The 23,444-nt window shown below is 59.2% G+C and overlaps 1 protein-coding gene across 2 annotated transcripts in view; it reads right to left on the bottom strand.

The window, feature by feature from the left end:
• Positions 1–23,444, bottom strand: part of RGS3 (regulator of G protein signaling 3) — a 64,215-nt gene that overhangs the window by 10,814 nt on the left and 29,957 nt on the right. Inside the window, exons 10-11 of one of the 2 annotated variants that reach the window (XM_030961566.1) lie at positions 18,416–18,538; positions 3,059–3,703 (exon numbers count right to left, since the gene is read on the bottom strand). In XM_030961566.1, the coding sequence (XP_030817426.1) occupies positions 3,059–3,703; positions 18,416–18,538 (768 nt within the window). Of the gene's footprint in view, positions 1–3,058; positions 3,704–10,071; positions 10,080–18,415; positions 18,539–23,444 lie in introns of those variants that run through there. The other variant, XM_030961567.1, reaches the window with a different exon arrangement.

Below are 23,444 nucleotides of genomic sequence, written 5' to 3'. Positions count from 1 at the left end.
AACTGGGATATACTGGGAGCAACTGGAACTGCACTGATGGTGATTCTGAGTAGCTGTGGGCAACTGGAATCATGCTGGAAGCAACTGGGAGGAAGTGGGAGTGACTGGGAGCATGCTGGGGAGCAACTGGAATATCCTGAGTGAGACTGGGGGTCACTGGGATCATACTGGGAGTGACGGAACCAGGGCAATGGCCTGGGCTGGGTGATGTGGGGCCTCAGGGAGCACAGGGAGCACTGTGACACTGCAGGGCCTGATGGAACCAAGGGGACATGGTGACACTCGGAGCCCGCCTTGGCTGTGGGGTGTTTCAGGAGCCCCAGGGCCCCCGGGGCTGCCGGGCGCTTTCCAGGATCATCCCCCGCGGCCGGGCCGTGGGAACCCAGCGCTCAGCCCCGCAGCCCCGGGCCCAGGGTTCCGGACATTTCCTTCCATTCTGCGCCTGGCTTTCCGGAGTTTATCGGGCCCAAACAATGCGGCCCTCGCCGAGCGCCTTCCCCGGGCCGCTCCGGCCCCGGCAGACGGGCTGGCCCGCAGCTTCCTGCCATTGTCCGCAGAGGCTCCGGGCTCGGGGACAAAAGCAGCGGCAGAGCTCTCCCGAGGAGCCCCAGCGCTCCCCACCGTGCCCAACAAAACACCCAGCTCCAAACCCCACCGCGGGAAGGGGGGAGGCACACTGGGCACGATGGTGTTACAAGGGGCTGTGGGATGAGCCCCTCTGACACACTCCCAGATGGGGAAATAACCAAGGCTGATGGATGTGATGGCCCTGCAGCCGATGCCGCCGGGTGCAGGTGTTGCCTGCACAGCTTGGTGGGAAATTCCCTGTGGGAATTGTGCATCAGAGTCCTGCTCCAAAAAGCTGGGAGGTTTCACTGAACTATTCAAGGGCACAGAGCAGTGAAAGTGCTCCCGAAGTGTAGGCAGGGGCTACAACCCCACAGTGGCTCAGTCTGGCTTCCCTGGCTGCTGCACTCCCTCCACAGGCAGCTGGAGAGGCAGGGCAAGGGGAATGGGACAGTGGGAGCACAGTGGGAATGGGGCAGTGGGAATGGGGAATGGGAACAGGGAAATGGGAATGGGACAGTGGGGACAGGGCAGTGGGGAAGGGCAGTGGGGACAGGGCAGTGGGAATGGGGCAGTGGGAACGGGGCAGTGGGAACAGGAGAATGAGAACAGGGGAATGGGAATGGGGCAGTGGGAATGGGGTGGTGGGAACAGGGCAGTGGGAATGGGGCAGTGGGAACAGGGGAATGGGAGCAGGACAGTGGGAATGGGGCAGTGGGAATGGGGCAGTGGGAGCAGAGCAGAGGGAATGGGGCAGTGGGAGCAGGGTGATGTGAGCAGGGAGCAGGGCAGTAGGAACAGGCAGGGGTGCCCAGGAGAACACATGGGCAGGGATTTAGCCTCCAGGCAGCCAGAGCTGCTGCAGGCTTGGAATTGGGAGCTGCAGAAGGTGCAGCCACCACACTGGCCTCTCCACCGGCACAGGCTGCCATTCCCTGCCCCAAAAATCCCAGTCTAATGTGCACCTTCAGAACAGTTTAACGGGGGAGGAGCTCCGTTCCCCTGTCGGGAAAACATCCCCCAGGTGAGAGCAGGAAGCGCAGAGGGCGCTCCCCGGGGCAGCGGGAGCACGACCGGGGTGCCCGGCAGGGACACACAGCCCACCCGGCTCGGGCAGCGCTGCGGGGCTGCAGGGCTGCAGGGATGCAGGGTTTCAGGGATGCAGGGATGCAGGGTTTCAGGGCTGCAGGGATGCAGGGTTTCAAGGCTGCAGGGCTGCAGGCTCGGGGCCGCACACACAGCGGCACTGTGAGCTCTCCTTCAGGGCACCGCTCACGGGACGCTCCCAGCCGGCGCTGTCGCTGTCACCGCCTCCCTCGCACGTGTGACACGCAGCGACCGCGTCCCTGACACAAGGGTGGCTTTTCTTTATCGGGGATAGGGCGGGTCTGAACTCTCCATCTCATCCCGCACACAGTTGTTGGCCTCAGTCCGCAGGAGAGTTTGGGCTCCCCTGCAGACAGCAGCCCCATCCCAGCAGTCTGTAACCCTGGGAAGGGCTCTCACCAGCTGGTCAGGGACTCTGAGCCCAAAAATTCCTCCAGGAAACAGCATCACGGTGGCTTTTCAAGCAGCATGGCAGGAGAAGGGTTAACCCAGCACAGGTTTAATGCCAGGGTCTGCAGCAGCCTCTCCTGCCAAGGAGCCACTGCTCTGGAGCAGAATGTGCCTCTGCAAGGTGCTCTAAGCAGCAGGGCATGGTCCTGAGCTGTGGAATGAGGTCCTGAGCTGGGGGCACACCCTGAGCACCGGACTGCAGCGCTGTGCTGAGCACCAGAGCCCTGAGCAGCGCCACAGCTGAGGACGGGGCAGAGCAGGGGATGGGGCCAGGGGCCACTCTCAGCACCCTGCCAGTGCCACCTGGGGAGGATGGGAACAGCAGGGCTTCCCATAATGATCTCTGCACCATGCAGCCAGGGCCAGCTCTGCTCTGGGGGCTCAGGTGCACCCCAGAGCCCCGGATTGCACAGACCACTCCTGGGCAGAGCTGCCTCAGCACGGCCTCTGCTGCTCCTCCCGCAGCACAGGTGGGGCCACACATCTCTGCTGAGCACAGCTTCTCCAGCAGATGGACCCCACAGTGGCCAAAGCCCTGCAGAAGGCTGGTGGGGCAGAGTCACACTGCTCCTGCCCCCCCTGCACACTGGAGACTGGCAGCAGGGACGCTCCCCACTGCTGCTGGGAGCAGCCCTGTGCATTCCCAGATCCCCAGGGGCACCTCTGCCACCAGCAGTCCCAGCAGACAGCGCTGCCCAGGCCATGTGCCCTGCAGGGCGTGGGTGCAGGGGTGGCAGTGCCACCCACGGCCCCAGCACGCTGCTCTGGGTGCCATGCCCTGGGGGCTGGCAGCTCCAGACTGGCTGCCAGGGGCAGGGACCCTCCTGAGCGCTCACAAGGGAGCTTTGCCATGCTCATGGAGACAGGGCCCACCTGGCAGGACCCCTCCAGCCCAGGAGCTGTCCCAGCACAGGTCCAGCCGAGGCTCTCGTACCTTCCTGTGGCCCGAGAAGAGCAGTGTCAGCTGGTGGATGGAGCCGCCGTTCTTGACCAGCTCCTTCTTGAGGGTCCTGGGGGAGGGCAGGGCCCAGCGTGCGGCGGTGCCCTGGCTGTCGGGGCAGTGCAGGGTGGTGTCCGAGGTGAAGCAGTGGCCCTTGGTCTCCTGCAGGAGGCTGCCCTCGCTGTGCGTGCGGCGCCGCAGCGACCCCTGCACGCTCAGGGTGTAGCCGGGCTGCCCGCCCGTCTCGATCATGCTGCTGCGCTTCAGCTCGTTCCTCTCCAGGTACTGCTCGTCGCTGTCCTCCTCCTCCTCGTCCTCCTCGTCCTCATCTTCCTCCTCCTCATCCTCCTCCTCGTCCTCGCCGTCCGTGGCGCCGCCCGTGCCCGCGGCGCTCTGGCTGAAGGTGCTGTCCAGCCGCAGCTCGGGGATGACAAAGGCGGGCAGGGAGCTGGGCTGCTCCTCTCTCTTTGCCGTGGCCACCGGCTGCTTTTCCGCCGGGAGAGGAGCCCGGGTGGCCCCCAGAGCGTCCCAGGGCTCGGCCAGAGCCGCTGCCTTGGCAGCCAGAGGGGCATCACCCACTGCTGCCTTCCCATCCTCCGAGGGCATCTGCCCCGGCTTCTCGGCGTCCGTCTCCAGCATCTGCCAGAGGAGAAGACAGAGAAGAATGAAAGCAGAAGCACCCCAAATCTCTCTGGCACCTTCCTGGGGAGCCTTTCACCTCCTCACACCCCACTCACAATGCTGGCACCGATTTGTACAACACTAACAGTGCTCTGGTGGGGTGGGATGGCATCGTCCCCATGTCCCCAGGAGGTGCCAAGTCACCCATTGCTCTGTCAGCAGCCAGCCCTGCTCCTGAGCCCTGGAACACCAGGTCCCCCAGCTGGCAGGAGCGGGATGGTGGCACTCAGCGCCCGGCAGCACCGGGGGTTCTGAGGAATCCCAGGCTGGGCTCCAGCCACAGAGGCAGAGCCGTGGCAGCATCCCCACCCCGATGGCTGCTGCGAGCTGCTGCCCTGCGGGGATCCCCCAGGGGCTGCAGAGAAACCCAGCAGCTCCTCGGCAGCTCTGGCCCCTCCTGCACGGCGCTACCAGCAAATGCCGAAGGGAAGCGCCGGGCTCTGCCCATGCCCGCATTGCCCCAGCTCAGCCCGAGGCTCTGGGCAAGCCCTGCAGAGCCACAGCCACTCCTGCCAGCCCCTGTCCGGGGTTTGCACCTTTGGGGCTGGTTGTTCTAGGCCTCTTTGTAGCTGAGGAAGACCTGAGCAAGCTCTGTCCTTTCAAAGGGAAAAGTCCAAGGGATAGAAGCTCCAAGGTTGTTTTTGTGAGCAGGGGGGAGCCTCTGATGGGCCCTCCCTTGCCAGAGCAGGGTCCTGTGTGATTTTTGTGTCTAAGCCAAAGGGGCAAAAACCAGCCCAGCAGGGAAAAAAAAGACCAAAGGAGAGAAAATCCTCTCTTTAAGAAGCAATTCCCTCCTACACAGATCCTGGGGCAGGGACTATTCCACAGGAGCAACCCCAGCTAACAAATCACCCAGAAAAGAAGTCACTGTATCCTCAGCTGAGATCCAAGCATTTTCACAGACCCAGAGGCACCAGCAAGCTGGAGTTAACAGAGACATCCCCTCTGTATAAATTGACTTCAGCTTCAAAAGGGGCAGCAGCCCCAGGAGTCAGCCCATGCAGCCTCACATCCCCTTGGGAAGAGGCACACACAGAGTGGACAGAGGTTCCATCCCCGTGGAGGTCCCAGCCTGTGACAGCCCCCCTGGGAGAGCCACCCTGCAGGGGACACCCCTCATCCCCCAGAGCACAGAGGGGAGGGATAACCACCCCTGGACATCCCCAGGCAGCTGTGTGCAGATGTTGGGCTGCAGAAGCTGCTGTCACCTCCAGGAAACACCAGGGGTGGGGGGTGTGAGCCCCCCTGTGCACAGAGGGGACAGCACAGACACCCAGCCTGGGCTCAGGGGGCAAAGAGCTGGGCAGGTTTCCAGGAAGATGCTGGAGCTCAGTGCCACAGCCAGCTGGGCAGGAGCCCACATGTGTCCAGTTGTGCCTTGTCCTGCTTTATCACACCCAAAGGGTCCCTGTGTCACCTGTAGCACAGAGAGCAGCAGCTCTGTCCCACCCAGCCTGGCTCACCCAGCAGCAATTCAGCATCACCTGAACTCCCCCAGTGAGTCAGAACACAAAAATTCAGAGACAACGTTGTGCTTGGTCCCTTCATGGCATGGTTGTGTCCGTGAAACAGCTGGATTTGATGTCAGGCACAAAGCAAACACTCCCTCACCCCACCCTTGGGGTGAAATTACACATTAATTCCCTGTAAGAAGGGAATGTTCCCAGCCCTGCCCTGCCAGGCTGCCCATTTGCACCAGCCTGAGCCTCAATGATGCTGCTGATGTTTTATTTGTCTTGCAATCACTGTCATCATTATCTCATGAAATAATTAGAGGAAAAACCCACACAGGCCTCGAGTCAGGCCCCACAAAGCCCTCCCCCAACACTGCCTATCTGCCCAGGCCTGCTCACAGTGCTGGGTGCCTGCATCTGATAAGGTCCTAGAAGGAAATGAACAGGCTTCTTTAAAATGAGAGACATTTGGGGATTAAATTAAATCCTTGCACTAATTCAATCAGAGCCTCTGCTGCTCTTCTCCGGCATGGAGGGGATGAGCACCATGAGCCAGGGTCGGTTCCATCTCGGGCTGAGAGCATCACCAGGGCTGTGAAATGCTGTGTGCACAGGGCTGGGCTCTGCTCAGCATCACCTGGGCTGGGGAGAGGCAGCAATGCCATCACTGCCAGCCCACAGAGCTGCTCCTGCCTGGAGGCACCGGGGACTGCATCAGCCAAGGCCACCTTGCTGCCCAAAGCTGATCTGGGACCTCAAGGCTGGGGATGTGACCAGGTTTCACAGGCTCACAGAATGGTTTGGGTTGGAAGGGACCTAAAGCCCATCTTATCCCACCCCCTTCCATGGGGTTCACTGTCCCAGGCTGCTCCAAGCCCTGCCCAGCCTGGCCTTGGGCACTGCCAGAGATCCAGGGGCAGCCACAGCTGCTCTGGGCACCCTGTGCCAGGAATTCCTCCCAATATCCCATCCATCCCTGCCCTCTGGCAGTGGGAGCCATTCCCTGTGTCCTGTCACTCCAGGCCCTTGTCCAAATTCCCTCTCCAGCTCTCCTGGAGCCCCTTTAGGCCCTGGAAGGGGCTCTCAGCTCTCCCTGGAGCCACTGAGCAGCTATTCCCGTACCTGAGGGGGGCTGACACCTTCTCACCCCTTCATGTGGCCGAGGGGCTGCTGGAGGAGGCAGCAGTGGAGGCAGTGCTGGTGCAGTCTGAGGGAGCTGCTGTCCTTCCACCTCACAGACTCTCCCCAAACATCCCCTGCTCTCACTGCAGCAGCAGCAGCAGCTCAGAGCCAGCAGCCAACATCTGCATTTCTCCATTCCCAGTGCCTTGGTCTCACTGCTCTCAGCATCTGGGTGTCCCTGACCTCCATGTGCAGATTTCCCTTTTTTCACCACCTGCACCCAACAAAGTGGTTTTGCCATTCCCAGCCTCTGGGTTTCCCTGTCTGCGTCAGGGCAGGTCCAGGGGCTGAGGGGATTTACTCCATCCTCCCTGGAGGATCTCACACTTCACTCCTCCAGTTTCTGTCTCAGACTGAGAGGCCAAGGCAGCATTTCCTGAGAAGGGGAAGAGAAAGCAGAAGCAAGAGCTGCCTCCAAAGCCCAGGATGGCTCTCTGGGGTCATTTTAGGGAAGGAGGATGATAGGTCTGAGAGCAGAGCAACAGCAAGAGAGATCTTGAGAATGATCTCCTCATTGAGCAAATATCAACACACTCCAAAAAAAAGCCAACACTTCCCTGCCTGCTCCAACATCCTCAAACCTTGCACCTGTTACCCACTCACTCCCTGTGTTCTCTTTGCAATCAAGGATCACTCATTATCTCAAAAATTAGTTTTTTTCAAGTTTTTAAAGTTTTATTGAAACCAAGACAGGGCAGAAGAACTGCAAACCCTCTGCTCCTTGAGCAGGTTTTTCTGAGCTGCTGCTCACATCCAGGACAGTTCCAGCTCACCAGGAGAGAAAATTTCACTGAGCACCAGCACGACCTCAACTTCTCCAGCATTTCTTTAAATAATGTGGCCTTGCTGCTGGCCCACAGCTGGGGCTTCCAGCTGGGAAAATGCCAGCCATGGCGACAGCACAGCTGAGAGCTGGAGCCTGCCCTGCCCTTGCCCTGGTGCTGCTGCCAGCTCTCCCACTGCCAGAAGTGCTGGCACAGGTGGCATCCCCTGGAATCCCCAGCAAGAGGAGGTCAGGGATTTTTGGGTTTTGAGGCTCTCAGCTTCTCATTTCAAAGCCTCTGCTCCTCTCAGTCATGGAGCCACTGTGGCTCAAGGAATGCCTGGCCACAGGGATATTTAATTGAGTCTTTCCTGGCTCCTGATGGGGATGCCCAGGTTTTCTCTTTCTTTTGTGGTGATGCTGAGGAAGAGGAGGCAAAACACAGCTCAGAGAGCTGCCCTGCACCCAGGTACCTCCTCAGCCAAAACCAGGGAGTGGGAAAAGCAGGGAAGTCCCTGCAGGCTGTTGGACATGGATGTGAGCAGAAGAGCAAGGGATGTGCTGCTCCAGCTGTGAGAGCACAGGAGGGTGAATGGACCTCCTGGGACTCTGCAGGAGGAGCCAATCTTGTGGCTGTCCCCAACCACAGCGGCTCCATCCTCCCTGTGTCCCTCTCTGGCTCCTGCTGCCCTTCAAAGACCTTTGTTCTGAGATGCCTCACCTGTCCCCAAAAGCATTTAACTCCATGGGAATGAGACCAAGGTTATTTTGGGAGAGCTGCAGACAGCAGTGGGTTCCTTATGCTGGAGGCAATATCCCACCCCACATCAGCTGGATTGCAGCTGATGCAAAAAGAGCACCCACATCATCCAGGAAAACCAATCTTTCCAAAGTAGATCTTTCCTAAAGCAGAAGGAAAATATTTTACAATTTGGGTTCTTAGCATGGGACAAACTATGCCCGGATCCATCAAATTGGAAACTTCTGTGAAAGGCTCTTGAGCACCTCAGGATTTAAAAGTGACTTCTAAGAACCAAGGAAGCTCACAGCTACAGGGAACAGCATCTAAAGCACAGCACGGGGCTGAGGGGAAGAAAGCAAAGCCAGAAATGCAAAGCAGAACTACCAAAACTTGAGAAAATCTTCGTGGGAGTCACTGTGAAAGTGCTCACAAGGAGCATTCCCCGAGCTCTGCTCCTCGCCCAGCGAGGCCGGTCAGAGCCCAGGGCTCGCTGCTCAGCCGGGTTTTCTACCCTCTCCCTGCTTCATTACTGCACAATGAATAATTGATCCCGGGCAATTAGCGGAACAGCAAAAGCGGCGCGGGTGTGGGTGTCTGAGCCCGAGCAGCAGGGCCGGCAGTGCCTGGGGCAGGGCAGGGCAGGGAGGGTGGAGGCACAGATGGGAGATGGGGGTGATGTTTGTAACTAAAAAATGCCCCAAAAACCCGGCCGGGGGCTGCCTCAGAGCCCTGGCTGGAGAAGCCTGGCTGGAGAAGCCCTCCTCGGGGAGGAAGCGCGGGGGGATCCCTGCCTGTAGGAGCGTCGGGGGCTGGACGGTCAGGACGGACAGGAGACTGGAGATCTCTGGAGCCAGGTTGTGGAACTTGGGGTTTATTGCAAAGGGCCTGGGTGCAGGGCCCTGCTGGGAGCTGCCAGCCACAGCTCAGAGCAGGCTGAGAGAAGAGAGGGGGAAAGAGGATGAGAGGGTAAGAGAGTAAAAGGGTAAGAGAGCGAGGTTCCCGTTACAATACCATAAATCTTCTTCTGTGTTGAATATTCTGATTCTCACTAACAAATCTAGTACAAGATACAAATCCTATAGCATTTACATACAGCCTATAAGAATCACTACATTACCATACTGTGTTACATTTCAAACCCTAAAAACTCCTCTTTGGGCCCCTTCTGCCAAGCTGTAGGGTCTGCTCTGACCCTTGGGCCTGTCTGCAAGCAGAGGGTGTTGTTCCATCAAAAGAGGACCTTCAGTCCACCACACCATTGTTTTCCAGTTGTTCAGTAACTGAGGGATCTCAAAGCTGCTTTCATTCCAATCTCGCTTATGGTTTCTATATTCTCAAAATCTTTTGCCAGACAACCATATTTATAAGGCTTTCCTGTTTCATCTTCCCCAACACCTGCCCAAATCCCGATCCCCGTCTCTGCATTCCCGGGGGTCGCTGCGCACGGGGCTCTGCCCAGCGCCAGCCCCAGCCCTGCGGCCCCGGGACTCAGCGGGAAGCGGAGCCCACCCGAGGGCAGCGGCTCCGTGCCCGGGGAGAGGAGCTCGGCTGCAGGCTCGGCTCGCACCCCGCATCTCGGTGTCAGCCCCAACCCGGGACCAGCCCTCCCAACGCCGCCACCAGGGGCTCGCCACCGCCCCGGGCTGCCAGCCCCGACCCGCAGCTGCCCCCGCAGCCCCAGCTCCGCATCCCAGCCCATCCCTGCCCGGGGCCCTCCATCCCCAGCCAGACTCCGAGCATGCCACGGCTGCAATTCCAGCCTGAACCTGCTGGTTGGTCCCCAGTGCCAGTTCAGAGACGGTATCCAAAATGCTGCAAAAGTCCCGGAGCAGAAAATCCCCATTGTGGGCACATTGCAGTGCTGATCCCACAGCAAGAGCCAGCTGGTGCCGATGGCACAGCCGTGCACAGCCCGGATTTGAGGGGGAACCTCAAAACATCCCCGCAGTACAAATGCCTGTTCGCTCTCCCTGGATACCCCTTACCAACCCTCAAGCCCAGCCTGGTGGCAGATGAGCGGTGCAGGAGCCACAGTTCCCCAGGAGAGAGCAGGGCAGGGAGCGGAGCCTTGGATCCCCAAGGACATCAGCGCTCCTGGCACCCCGTGCGGCTCCCTCAGCCTGAGCCGGATCCTGCCCAGCCCCGGCTCCGGCCCTCAGGGGCACCCTTCGCTTGTAACACCTACCAAGTGCGGCCCCTGAGCTGCATCCTTCGCTTGTAACACCTACCAACCGCGGCCCCTGAGCTGCATCCCCCGGGCCGGGCGAGCGGCTCCTCCGCCGGCAGCCCCGGCCATGTGCCCGCGGCGGCGCTCGGCTGCTGCTGGCTCCGGCTCTGCCCTGCTGTTATTAATGGCCGTGTCAAGCGGCGGCTGAAACCGCCCCAGCCTCCCCCAGACGCGGCTCACTCGTGCCCCTCGTGCTATTTCTGGCTCTGCCGGCTGTCCCCGGAGGTGCTGTTACCTGCTGACAGCAGCGCACGGCCGCTGTGCCCTGAGGAAGGGCCATGCATCACCCTCTGCTTCTCCTGCCCCGTCCTGCCCCCGGCGACACAGAGCGCGGAGATCCCGGTGCTTCCTGCTTAAGGAAATTCTGCTGCAAGTTCGCTGTTGGCGCGGTTTTTTTTTTCCCCAGACTGTTTTCTGTGGCGAAGCGACAGCTCTGGAGTGGGGGATGCTCTGCAATGGGGAGCTCTGCCTTGGCATCCCAACCTCTGTGAGCAGCTCGATCCTAACAGGCAGGGACAGGGAGAATAAACAGGCAGGATGGTGGATGGTGTCCGTGCAGGATGGTGGATGGTGTCCATGCAGGACATGGTGGATGGTGTCCATGCAGGGGACAGCCCACGAGTGAGCATCTGCCCCCCCTCTGCTCCTGCAAGGCCAGGGCCTCTCGTGGCACCCCCATGCACACGAGGCTGGGGACCTGACACCAGGCTGGACATTCCACCTCACTGACTGAGACAGGCAAGTGTCCTGATGGCTCCAGAGAGAGAGAACACAGTGTGTGCACAGCCACTCCCAGACACGTGCTGGTTTTATCTGCCCCACAGCCACCCCTCACTGGCGGGTCCTCACTGCTGCAGTGACAGCATGAGCTCAGCTCTGCTCCAGCACAGACCTTGGGCACAAACACATCCCCTGCTCAGCCAGCTGCAGCCACCTGAATGCTCCTGGGATGGAGCAGGACTGTGCTGCCTCCTCTGCCTCACAGGTAGCCACAGCTTTGCAGTGGCACAGGAAATGTGGAAGCTCCCTGGTGTCACTGGACACAGAGCTGAGCTCAGCTGCACGTGGTCACCATGGACAGCAGTGACTTGGCACAGCCGCCCCCACAGCTGTGCCCAGCTCCCATCCTGCCTGCACTGCTGAAGGCAGCTGGTCCTGGGGGGGTTTGTGCCTGTTCCCTCTCTGGCTGGCTGCAGGTCTGTGGGACACAGGATGTTGCCACACTGGGGGTGCCTGGACGTCCCTGAGACTTCGAGCACCCCAGGACCTGGGGCCTCTCAGTGAGGAGTGATCCAGCCACCAGTCCAGCCTGCCCACACCCACTGCTCTGGGCCCATTGTGAGGGGGAAACAGCTCCTGAGCAGGCTCCAGCTGCTGCCTGCAGCCTCATCACTGCAGGGCAGGTGCCGGGGGACCCGGAGCTGTGAGATGATGTCTGGGTCATAAATATCCCTGGCACTAAAAATCCAGAGTGGTGGGAAAGGGGGAGGAAGGAGCAGATCCTGTCACTGCCATTCAGCCCACAGAACCCTTTCCCTTTGGTGCTGCTCAGCAGGGGAGTCTCTGCAGCTTTATGGGCAGGGCAGAGCTCTGTCCCCTGGGCATGAGGGGGGTGACAACCACAGCCTGATGCATTCAGCCACTGCACATCCACTGGGAAGGACTCATCCCAACACCACTCACACAGGACCACGAGGCTGGTGCTGGAAGCTGTTCCTGCTGCCAGCAGAGACCACTGGAAGGAAACATCCACCAGGAGGAGAGGACCTGGCAGAGCAGCTCTGCTGTGACTGCCTCCAACAGGACCATGGCCAGAGCCACACACAGGAGGGAGGAATCCCAAATGGCCCCAAACCCAGTACTGGTGGCTCCAAAGGCACACACAGCCTTCCTGCAGAGGTGCTGGCAGGCCTTGCCCTGCTGCTGCATCAGGAAGGTGCTCGTTCAGGGCAGGACACCAAGCCTGGTGGAGGGCCAGGGTGCCACAGGGACAGGATGAAGCTGTGCCTACCAGTCCCACACCACTCTGGGCATCACCACCCAAAGCCTTCTGGAATTTTGAATAGATCTTTTAACTCTGAAGAGATATCAGGGTTTGGGTAACTTTTGCACAGAGTTACTTGAACTTGGCTTCAGAGGCTGCCCAGCCACACGCTCACAGTGCCCTGCCATGCCCGGGGGGAAGAGAAGGAGCAGCCACCCAAGGCAGGAGGTATTTGGGCACAGGCAGGAGGTGTTTGGGCACAGAAGAACAGGGCTCCAGTCTGGCAGGCTGCAAGAAGCACTTGCAGCACCTTCATTAAATCACAGCAGTGCTGGCTCAGAGCACTCAGCTCTGCCCACCCTTGCAGATGATCTCACCCTGCTCAGGCGCCGCTGCTGCCAGCGCTTTCCCCTTCCCAGCCCTTCTGGGGATGGCCAGGAAGAGCCCTTCAGGGTTTAACACTGCCTCTGGCCATGATGGAAGCCTTGGCAGCTGCTCCTGCCCGGCTCCCCCCAGCCTTGCTGCTGCTGGGGGTGAGGGGTGCGGGCTGGCTGGGAGAGATCTGCCCCAGGAACCACTGGCAGGGGGGACAGCTCTGCTCTGCTCATGGCTCAGGAGCCCAGCCAAGCAAAGGAACGAACCCAGGGGAGCTGTAGCTCTGGGCCCATCTGCTCCACTCCTCCTGCCCCTGCCTCGGGCATTGGGGGCCCCTCGGTGCCACCAGGAACAGCACCAGGAGCCTCGGGGCTGGCAGTGAGGCCAGGGGAGCCAGGGTCAGTGACCCAGGGCTCAGGGGAGGTGATACACAGACCAGCACCCAGCCCAGCATCCCATCCAGCCCACAGGCACAGCCCAGCTCCCTGGGGCTTGGGACGTGTCCTTGCAATGGAGGCTGGAAGGCAACTGATGTGCAGCTGCTCAGCCTGGAGAAGGTTCTGGGGAGGACTTAGAGCCCCTTCCAGTGTTTAAAGGGGCTCCAGGAGAGCTGGAGAGGGACTGGGGACAAGGGCCTGAAGTGACAGGACACAGGGGAATGGCCTTAAGCTGAAGGAAGCAGGGTTGGGTCAGATATTAGGGAAAAATTCTTTACTGTGGAGGTGCAGAGGCCCTGGCACAGGGTGCCCAGAGCAGCTGGGGCTGCCCCTGGATCCCTGGCAGTGCCCAAGGCCAGGCTGGACAGAGCTGGGAGCAGCCTGGGACAGCGGGAGGTGTCCCTGCCATGGCAGATGATTTCAAAGATTCCTTCCAACCCAAACCAGTCTGTAGCTCCATGACTCTGCTCAAGGAGGGACAGCTTCCTCCAGATTTTTATGTGGACAGAGCTGCACTGGAGCCTGACTCAGAGAGGAAGAGTATCTCTGGTCCCACAGATCCATGGAGCCTGTGGCTGTCCTCAGCAATGAGTTTCCCCAGTCCAGGGCAAGAGCTGGGCTGTGCTTCCTGGTGTGGAACATTGGAACAAGACTTTGTTTTGGTTTTGTGACCTGGCTGCACATCCTGCTTTAACCCTCATTGGGGCAGAATCACTCTCAAGGTTTCTCCCCTCTCTGAGCCCCCTGACAGCCCAGTTAGGTGCTCGGAGGGTATGGCCAGGTTCAGGTTGGCCCTCCAGGTGCTGCTGTGCTGCACTCAGCCTTGGCCAGCCTCTCCTGTTGGTGTGTGCAGGAGAGGCTCTGGTGAAGCTCCAGGTTTCCTGCACCCTTGGCCATGTCCTGCCCCACAGCAGCAGATGAGCAAAACCCCCTGGAGCAGATGGCACCCACGGGGCAGCAGGTTCCCAGCCCAAAATGGGAAGACTTTGGCAAAAAACAAAATCAGAAGGAACAAAATCCTCCCCTCCTTCCCCATCAAAGAGCTGATCACACTGTGGCTTAACTGCTGTGAGTGAAGCACCTGCTCAGAGACACAGGGAGGAACGGGGCTGTCCACACTTGTCCCCAAGTGCTGGACTGTGCAAGGAGGGCCGGGAGACGCCCCAGTGCAAGGAGAAGGGATTTGCTGGGGCAGGGGGTGCCAAAGAGCAGGGATTGTGGGGTGACAGCAGGGTGGGTTCCTGGGGTGCTCAGGATGAGGAGGAGGAGGCAGGGGGTGGGACAGGAGAGGGGTGACCCCACTGAAGCCGCTGCAGGTGCTGGGGGCAGCCCCGGAGCCCTCCCAGCCCTGGTTTCAATCAGCCCTCCATCACACACTGTTTGCTTTTGCCGACAGCTCATTTACTCGCACTTGTCAAGCACGTTGTAAATAAGTGAGAGAAACAGCCCTGCCCTTCCTGAGCAGAGGCACGGCCAGGAAGGGGCCGGTCCCCCCGCCGCTCATTCCCAGCACCGGAGCCAGCGCTGCCGGGACGGGCCGGGTCATCCACGCTGCTCCCAGCAGGGCTGGGAAAGCGCTGAGCATCCACCACCGCCCTCGGGAAACAAGGGGAGCACCCGTCCTGGACTCCCAAAGTCCACGCCACCGAGTGTCCGTAATTATTTAGCTTAAGGATAATCTGCATCTCTCAGATACAGCCAGCCATCATCTCCGAGGTAATCTCAGGTCACGGAGCCAGAAGGGAAGAGTAATCAGCCGTTCTGAGTGTGGAAGACACAAAGAAACAAGCAGTGAGAATCAGACGGTGGCAGCAGGTCCGTCACACACAGGGGTTTGCTGTGTGTGGAGCTTTTCCTGGCAGCCAAAGCAGCTGGAGCAGCTCCAGCCCAGCGCCTGCCCTGCCCCTGCTCTGCATTTGCCCTCTCCTCCTCCAGCCAGGCTGAATTTGCCCAGCTGGTGCAGCAATGTGAGGGGAGCCCAGCACTGATGGTCAGCACCTGAGCCGGGGTTAACTCAGTGAAAGCACAAAGCTGCTCCTCTGTAATCACATTGCCGTGGCTGTGGCTCCTGGCAGCCCCAGCCAGCCTCCAGGCTCCAGTGGGGAAGGTTTGCTCCAAGCTGGGGATGTGTTTTACAGGGACTCGCTCAGCACAGTCACAGGGCAGGGGGCAGCATCCCAGAGCAGACCTGGGCACAAGAGAGGGGGAAGGCTCTGCAGGTACAGAAAATACCCCCAGGGCAATTCCTGGGAGCTGCTGCAGCTGCCTGGGGGCGGGGGTTGCAGCTCCGGGGAGTTCAGCCAAGTCTTACAGTGGTAGCAGAGCCCATTTGCACCACATCCCTGACACTGACATCTGACACTGGGGACAGGGAGCTGGACCACAACAGCCACGCTGTCCCCAGAGCTCCTCCTGCCCTGACTCTGGCAGGAAAAGCCCGCTGGGAGCAGGGCTGGACTATCACAGCTGCATCCCTCATGGATGTCTCTTCCTCCATCTCCAGAAGCAGATGCTGCATTTGCTCAAGTCCCCCAGAAACCAAGAGCTTTGCTCCAAAACCAGCTCTGAAAGCAGCAGTGCCAACACAGCCCCTGCAGGGCTCAGACTCCTGGCCTGACACCATCCTCCCTGGGGGCACTGCCAGGGGCACTGCCAGCTCTGCAGAGCCTGGCCCTGAGCCACAGGGACCTTCCTGCCCTTAGTGCTGCCCTGCCCAGGCAGAGCTCAGGGGGGCCTTGAAAAACAGGAGGCACCACCCCAAAGCCCCAAATCTGCCTGATCTCTGCACAGCTTGAAGGTTGCCACTGGTGGTAGCCACGGAGGCTCCTGAGGAGCTGCTCTGTGCTTGGACAGTGTCCCTTTTCCTGGCTCCAGCACACAGGTGGCACATGGCACAGCTCTGCTGGCACCAAGGCTGTGCTGGCCCTTTGTTCCCATCCCACAGCAAAGCCCACATCCCCTCGGCCAGACTGTGGCCACAGCAAAATGAGCTGCCTCTTGCTGAGCTGCAGCAGTTTTGAAGGCTCTGCAAATCAGATTCCTGGCCAGGCTGATATTTCCAGCTTAATTTGTCTGTTCACAGAGCACAGACACTGGGTTTTTTCCCTAAATAGCCCTAGTATCAAATGACTGGTAAGCCAAGCTAATGGATCAGCTCTCCCTTGCAAGAAGCAGCTGATTTTCCCAGCTCCTGTCTCCCACTGCTCTGGCATCCCCAGAGAGGGCTGTCCTGACAAACCAGCCTGGACACAGCCCCAGCTGCAGCTCTCCCAGGTCAGGCTCCTGCCCAGCCCTGTGTGCCCACCCTGCCCCAAGCACCCTCCCCTGTCCCCTCAGGATCTCCTTCCCCACTGCTCCTTCTTGCATTTCACACCAGATTTGATTTAAAATTGCATCCTGGGCTCTTTACACCTTGCTGGGATGTCAATGATGCTATAAACTCAATTTACAGTGCCTGGTAGTTGCTGTCACACTCCTTTTCTCCCGCCTGGCCCCACACCCCAGCAGTGGGATTTCCATCAGCTTTGGCAAGCCAAGATAAACCCCCTTTGTCACAACTTTGGAGGGCCCATAATGGTTCTTCACAGCACCCTCTTGGCTACTGAGGCACAGAAAAGCTTTTGAAAGAGATGTGATATGTTCTGGAGCAGTTTTTCACCTGTCCAGTGGCCAGGCTCCTTCCACAGCTCGGGGAGCAGAGGCTCCAGGCTTTGCTGTGAGCACAGCCCCACGCCCTGCCATGAACAGTCTGGGCAAACAGCACCATGTCCTGAAAGCCCCAGGAGCCCAGAGCTCCTGCCATGACGGAGCCCCACCAAGATGTCCCTTTGAGATGCTCAGATTGGAAATGTCCCTGCACAGCTCCACCCTGGATGACCCCAGCCCGTGGCAGGGTCACAGCCAGCCCAGCACAGAGTCATGCCAAGGATCAGTGGGTTCCAGCAGGGCCCCGTGCCCGGGCAGTGCCAGCTGGGTGCCCCAGGGCCAGCAGAGGTGGCTGAGCTGTCACCTGTGTGCATCAGCAGCCTGGGGCGCCCGCAGAGCGGGAGCTTGGGCTGGTAACGAGGTTCTCAGGCTTTGTGCGCTGCTGTTGCTATTTTAGTCCGCCTGAAACGTGCAGGAAAAGGAATCCGGAGACTGTGTCTCCTGCGGAGCTGTTTGTGCTGACCCACTTTGGGAGCCTCGGGGAGCCGGCGCGGGCTGGGCCGAGCTCGGGCAGCCCTGCAGAATACAGAACCACACGACAACCCCCTGGCTGAGGGACAGAGACCCACACGGGACAGCCACCCGCCCTGGGCCTGCAGGGGACAGAGACCCACACGGGGACAGCCACCTGCCCTGGGCCTGCAGGGGACAGAGACCCACACGGGGACAGCCACCTGCCCTGGGCCTGCAGGGGACAGAGACCCACACGGGGACAGCCACCAACACGGGGACAGGCACCCACACAGGGACAGGGCCCACAAAGGGACAGGCACCCACACGGGGACAGGCACCAACACAGGGACAGGCACCCGCCCTGGGCTGGCAGGGGACAGGGCCCACACGGGGACAGGCACCCACACAGGGACAGGGCCCACAAGGGGACAGGAGCTGCTCCACCACCCTGCATCAGCCAAGGGAGAGATCCGGGCATTTTACCCCCAAAATCCCCATCTGCAGCACTTAAAGTTCCTCAAACACCCAGCACATGGGTTTCTCCTCTCCCAGAGCAGCGTCACTCTCCAGGGGTTTCTCCTCTCCCAGAGCAGTGCCACTCTCCAGCAATCCAAACCCCGGGACACAACACGACCCAGCAGAGAGTGCCACAGTCCCACACAGCTCTGTGGGGCAGCCCCAGCCCCAGAGGAGGTGGGTGAGGGTGTTCACTGCACCCACAGAGGGCAGGCAGAGCCTCAGAGCCCTGCTCACACACATTTCTCTGCCAGAGCTGCTGAGACAGTGCTCCCGGGCCAGGCTGGAGCTCCTCAGAGTGGGAAAAGTGCTGGGGCTGCCTCGCTGGGCATGAAAAACAGCACTGCCCAAACGAGCCCTCTGTGCTTTGAGAACATCTGTGGGGTCAGGATCAAGCACCTGAGCCCACCCAAGTGCACAGAAGGGGCAAATCTCTGCCCCACCACTCCCATCACCTCAGCCTTTTCATCAGCACCCAGACATCCCAGCTTGAACCTCTCCCTCTGCTCTCCATCCTGCCCCAGAGGCTCTCAGAGCAGGCTGGCCACGGGGTTGTGGAGCCTCAGCTGCCCAAATATCCAAATGCAGATGCTGGGAGGTGTCAGCCCAGCCTGCCTCAGCTCCAGCCAGCAGATGCAAATACAGCCACTGCTCCCCAGGCAGGGCAGGAAGCTGCAGACACAGCAGTGCCTGAACACAAACTCCCTGCTCACCTGGCAAACAAAGAGCCTCCTGCACACCCTCCCGGCAGGAGCATCCCTGAGCAAAGCCCCCCAGAGGCAGAGCCTGCCGTGCTCCAGGCAGGAATCCCCAGCTCCTGTGGCTCTCTTACCTTGCTCTCCGTAGGAGCCGCTGCCGGATGTTGCTGCTTGGTGATGTTCTCAGCCAGACACCAGCAGATCCTCTTCTTCTGCTCCTGGGAGTAAGCCTCCAAACTTAATAAGCACTCGGACTTCTGACGTAAAGGAAACACAGGCAGGGAGAAGGTCATTAGCTGTGTGTCACAGGCCCTGCAAACTCCTCTGTCCCCACACACCACAGCAGAGCAGGGGACAGCTCTCAGCCCTGTCCTGCACCCTGGGCACAGGAGAGGCAAAGGGACTGGAGATCAGCTCCCTCCAGGGACAGGGAGAGCGCTGCAGGGCTGCTTCCATGAGCAGGAGTGGAGCAGCCCAGGCAGAGCACAGGCAGTCCTGCACCCTGTGCCACTGCAGGGGAAACCGAGGGTGGAAATTGCTCTTTGCCATATGCAAACATTAATGAGGCACCAGAGCATGAACCGGTGAGAACGAGAGCCTTTGGGCTGGGTGGGGCTGGGAGGAAGAGCTCAGGGAAGCTCCAGAGCAGCCTCAATGTCCTGCTCCTCACTGAACACCAGGATGAATCTGGGGATAAACTCCAGAGCCTCCCCATCCTATTCCTCATTTAACATCAGGATAAATTTAGGGATGAACTTCACAGCAGCCTCCCCATCCTGCTCCTCACTGAACACCAGGATGAACTTGGGGATAAACTCCAGAGCAGCCTCCTCATCCTGCTCCCCACTGAACACCAGGATGAATTTAGGGATAAACTTCACAGCATCCTCCCCAACCTGTTCCTCACTGAACACCAGGATGAATCTGGGGGATAAATTCCAGAGCAGCCCCCCATCCTATTCCTTATTTAACATCAGGATGAATTTAAGGATAAACTTCACAGCATCCTCCCCATCCTGCTCCTCACTGAACACCAGGACCAGAATTTGGGGATAAACTCCAGAGCAGCCTCCCCATCCTGCTCCTCACTGAACACCAGGATGAATCTGGGGATAAACTCCAGCCTCCCTGCCCTGTTCCTCACCAGGATGAATGTGGGGATGAAGCTCCAGCTCTGGTCACACACTGTCTGTTAGCAACATGCAGCAAGGAAGGAATTCAGAGAAATGATGAGAAGTCATCCCAGCTGAGCCCACCTCCTCTTGTGCCCTTCCCTGCCTTCTGTTCCTCTTGGACTGGTTTTCTTTGGGCCAAATCTCACTCACTTAAGGAACTTTCTGACCAAGTCGCCTCAGCAGCTGTCTCCCAGCCCTTCAACTGCTTATCTCTCATGCTAAAAATTAAGCATTATAACATCTGCTGCCTGCTGAGATTTTGCACGTTTCACTTTATAAAGAAATGCCCAAGGTTGGATCATCTCCTTAAGCGGCCAGAGGGGAAGAGGAAAAAAAAAATCAAAGCACAACTTTAGGACAGACTGCAAAGAAAGGGAAAAGAGTCGTTCACTGAGGGCCATAAAAAAGACTTTTTCTTTCCCCCCAGAATTTCCTTCCAGGAGGGCAGGTCCCCAGTAGCTGGTTTTTCCCAGAAAGGTCAGAGAGAACCTGCAGCTTTGTGACTCCGGAGACATAACACAGCCAGAAGGGGAAATGCTCTTTAGTCACACCATTTAAATCAGTGTTTGCATTGGATGGGAATTCATTCATGTTCCATCCAAAATCCCCTGAAGTGGTAAATAAACCAAGCTCTCACATCACCTCCTGGGAAAGAGGGCTCTGGCTCAGTCCTTTGCCCCTGCAAGGAGACTTCCATGAAGGAGAAAGTTTGAGCTTTCTTATGCCTGGACATCCCCACACTTATTCCTACAGGCTTTAACACTGAAAATTCCTTCTCAGGCTTCCTGAGCACAATGGGAATGAGCAGAGGTTTGGGATTCAGGGACAGGAAGTGGCGGGGCTCCCCCTTGCCTGCAGATCCTGGGTGGCAGTGATGCTCAGAGCATCCCTGGAGTGTCACAGTGAGTTTTTCCCACCCTGGATGTCCTAGTCTCTCCCAGTCCCACACCAGCAGGTCACCAGGCTGCACCACTGTGACACCCACTCATCCCTAGGAAGTCATTCCCACTTTAGAGGGGAGGATGGGCACCCTTTGCTGGGATGGAATCCAGGCTGGCACTTCCCTGCCCCACACTTGTGGTCAGAAGAGAATGAAGCAGGAGCTCAGCAGAGCCCCAGAGCTGTGGGGAGCTGTGAGGAGCCCACCCTGGTGCAGGAATTGCTGCACTGCACACTCCCAGCCCTGCCAAGCTCCGGTGGCTCCCCTGGAGCGAGGCTCAAAGCAGTTCCAAGGACATCTCTGTCCCCTGGCTGTGACAGACACGGAGCTCACCTAGCCCTGCCCTGAGCCCCTCCCTGATTCAATTAGAGCCCATCTCTTTGATTGAATTTAGCACTCAGCCACGCTCAGCTCCTGCTGGCTGCTGAGAGCAAAGTGCCCCCTGCTCCCCCGGAGCTGCTGCAGGCTCCCTGACCTCGGCCACCCAGGAGTGGCACAGCCAGGAGAGCACATCTCCCTCTGCTCCAGAACTCAGGGAAAGGCAACCAGCCCAAAGTGTGTGCCAGATACTGTGGGCAAGGCTGAGGGGGGACCTGAACAGCCAAAATTGCATTTATCCAACATGTACATTTCTTATTATCACCACAGTGACATCTAACTTCTCCAATGTACATTTCCCAAGGAAAGAGCTCTGGTTTTCCCTCTCACATTAACCTGCCCTCCCAAAAGCTTTCACTGGACTGGGAAAAGCCCAACCTGCAGGGGCTGAGCACCCACGGCTGCCTCCAAACCCAGGCAAAGCCCTTTGGGATGCAGCCAGGTGAAGGGTTGGGTGTTATTTGAGATAAAACTCGTGTCCCTGGAGCCTGGTCCATGCTGGGCACTGAGCTGCCCACCCAGGGGAGGCTGGGGAGGGGTCAGGGAGCTGTGCCTGCACACGCTGCCCTGTGAGCTGGGAACAGCCTCCTCTGATTGTTTTCCTTCAGGGAGGCTGCTGCTGGCCTGCCAATATTTACAGAGAGAAAACAGGGTTTGATCTCCAGGGCTGGGAAAGGAGGATGCAGATGGTGTGAAGGGGGCCTTTGCCACCAGATAAAGGCACTGACTGAAGTGGCTGCCAGTGGCTTTATGCCTGCCTTCCCACAGTGACAAACATGTTATTGCAGGTGCTGTGTGCTCAGGAGCCACTGCTGAGCCAGGGCAGTCCCAGCACCCCACACAGCCCAAGGGAGGGCAGGAGAACACAGCAGGTATTGCAGAGGATGGCCCAAGCCAGCACCAGCCCCGGACAGGCCCTGCCACAGCCAAGGATGATCTGCAGCAAAAGTTCCTTCTGCTCCATGGGAACAGCTCCCCCAGGCTGGGACCCAACCCCACGGCAGCCAGGGACAGGTCTGGCCATGCAGAGCTCCTGCCTACCCCAGCAGACAGCACACAAAGAGGGGTTCTGCACTCTGTAGCCCATAAATTATGAGAGGAGCCCCCAGAGAACGGCAACATCACAGGAGGAGCCCCCAGACCCCACACACGGAGCCCCTGCCTGCAGACACCCCTCTGTGCAGGGCCCCCTGGGGCTCTGTGTGACACTGCAGAGCTGAGACACCACAGGAATGAGGAGCCAGACTGAGTCTGACACCTCTGGTGCCCTGAGCTCAGTGCCCAGCAGAGCCCAGGGCTGTTCTCTCACCACTGTCTGTCCTGGCTGTGGGAGGGACACATTCCCAGGGGTCATGTCACACAGTCCCAGGCTGGTTTGAGGTGCAAGGGGCCCTAAAGCCCATCCTGTGCCACCCCTGCCATGGCAGGAACACCTCCCACTGTCCCAGGCTGCTCCCAGCCCTGTCCAGCCTGGCCTTGGGCACTGCCAGGGATCCAGGGGCAGCCCCAGCTGCTCTGGCCATCTCCTCCCACAGATGCAGGGATGCCCTGGTGCTCCTTCCCCGGGCTCTGTCCCCAGGGCTGGTGGCAGGGTGCTTTGGGGACAGGCACCCAGCCCAGCCCTGCCCTCCAAGGCTCAGGTTGGGCCCTGGCCAAAGGCAGCAGAGATCCCAGAGGGGAAGTACCTCGGAAACTGCTCCAGACTACAATGGCTGCAAATCACAGAGCAAACCTTCCCAGGGAGAAACAGCCAGCCCTGGGAATATCCTGTGCACAGAACAGGGCACTGCTGCCTGCTGACTTCATGCTCCACTGACCAAGGGCTGCTGAGAAAGTTCTGTTTGCTCCATGCTGGGGGAGTGGGGGGGACCAGGGCTCTTCCTCTGGGTTTTGGACTGCTGGGCACACTGGTGATGCCCAAAAAACAAACCCTGGCACTAACAGCAGGGGCCCTGCTAGAGCTGGGATGCCCAAAAGGTGCCAGGGGTGCTGCAGGAGAGGATGTGCATGGAGATAACACTGGCAGGACACAGAAATCCCTGCATGGCTCTGCTCTGGGTCTTGTTTTTGGGAGCACTGATGATGGCACAGCCAGGGGATGCCCAGAGGGTGTGGATGCCACATCCCTGGAAGTGTCCAAGGTCAGGCTGGACAGGACCCTGAAAAACCTGACCCAGGGAGAGGCATCCTGGCCATGGCAGGGCTGGCACAAGATGAGCTCTAAGGTCCAACCCAAACCATTCTATTAGTCTGTGGTTCTCTGTTAAACCTCCAGGAGGAAAATCAGCCTGAAGAACCTTTTCCACCCCCTGTGGAGCAGCCAGTGAGGACACAGAGCTGTTTCCCCAGCCCAGGCAGCTGTCCTTAAGTGGCTCATCAGGTAAAAGCTCTCCCAGGAACCCCTGAGAGGAGCCAGGTACTGCAAACACGGCTCTGGCAAACAGAGAGCAGGGCCAGCACCTTCCTGCTCTGCAGACATCCTTTCCTCTCAGGGAAGAGGACAACAGCTCAGAGCTGAGTGGCCTCAGCAGCACCAAGCTCACCCACCCAGGGCCAGCACAGCCCCAGAGCTTTCCCAGAGCTTTCCATGCCTCTTCCCTGGCACAGCCCCATGGGCAGAGAGCTCCAGCCTGTGCAAACAGCCCCAGGGCCCTCTGAAATCCTCACCCC

Source organism: Camarhynchus parvulus, chromosome 17 (assembly GCF_901933205.1).
Source record: "Camarhynchus parvulus chromosome 17, STF_HiC, whole genome shotgun sequence".
In the NCBI taxonomy this organism is placed as follows: Eukaryota; Metazoa; Chordata; class Aves; order Passeriformes; family Thraupidae; genus Camarhynchus; species Camarhynchus parvulus.
The sequence above is the reverse complement of the archived record's forward strand: the minus strand, read 5'-3'. Positions and strand labels throughout refer to the sequence as shown.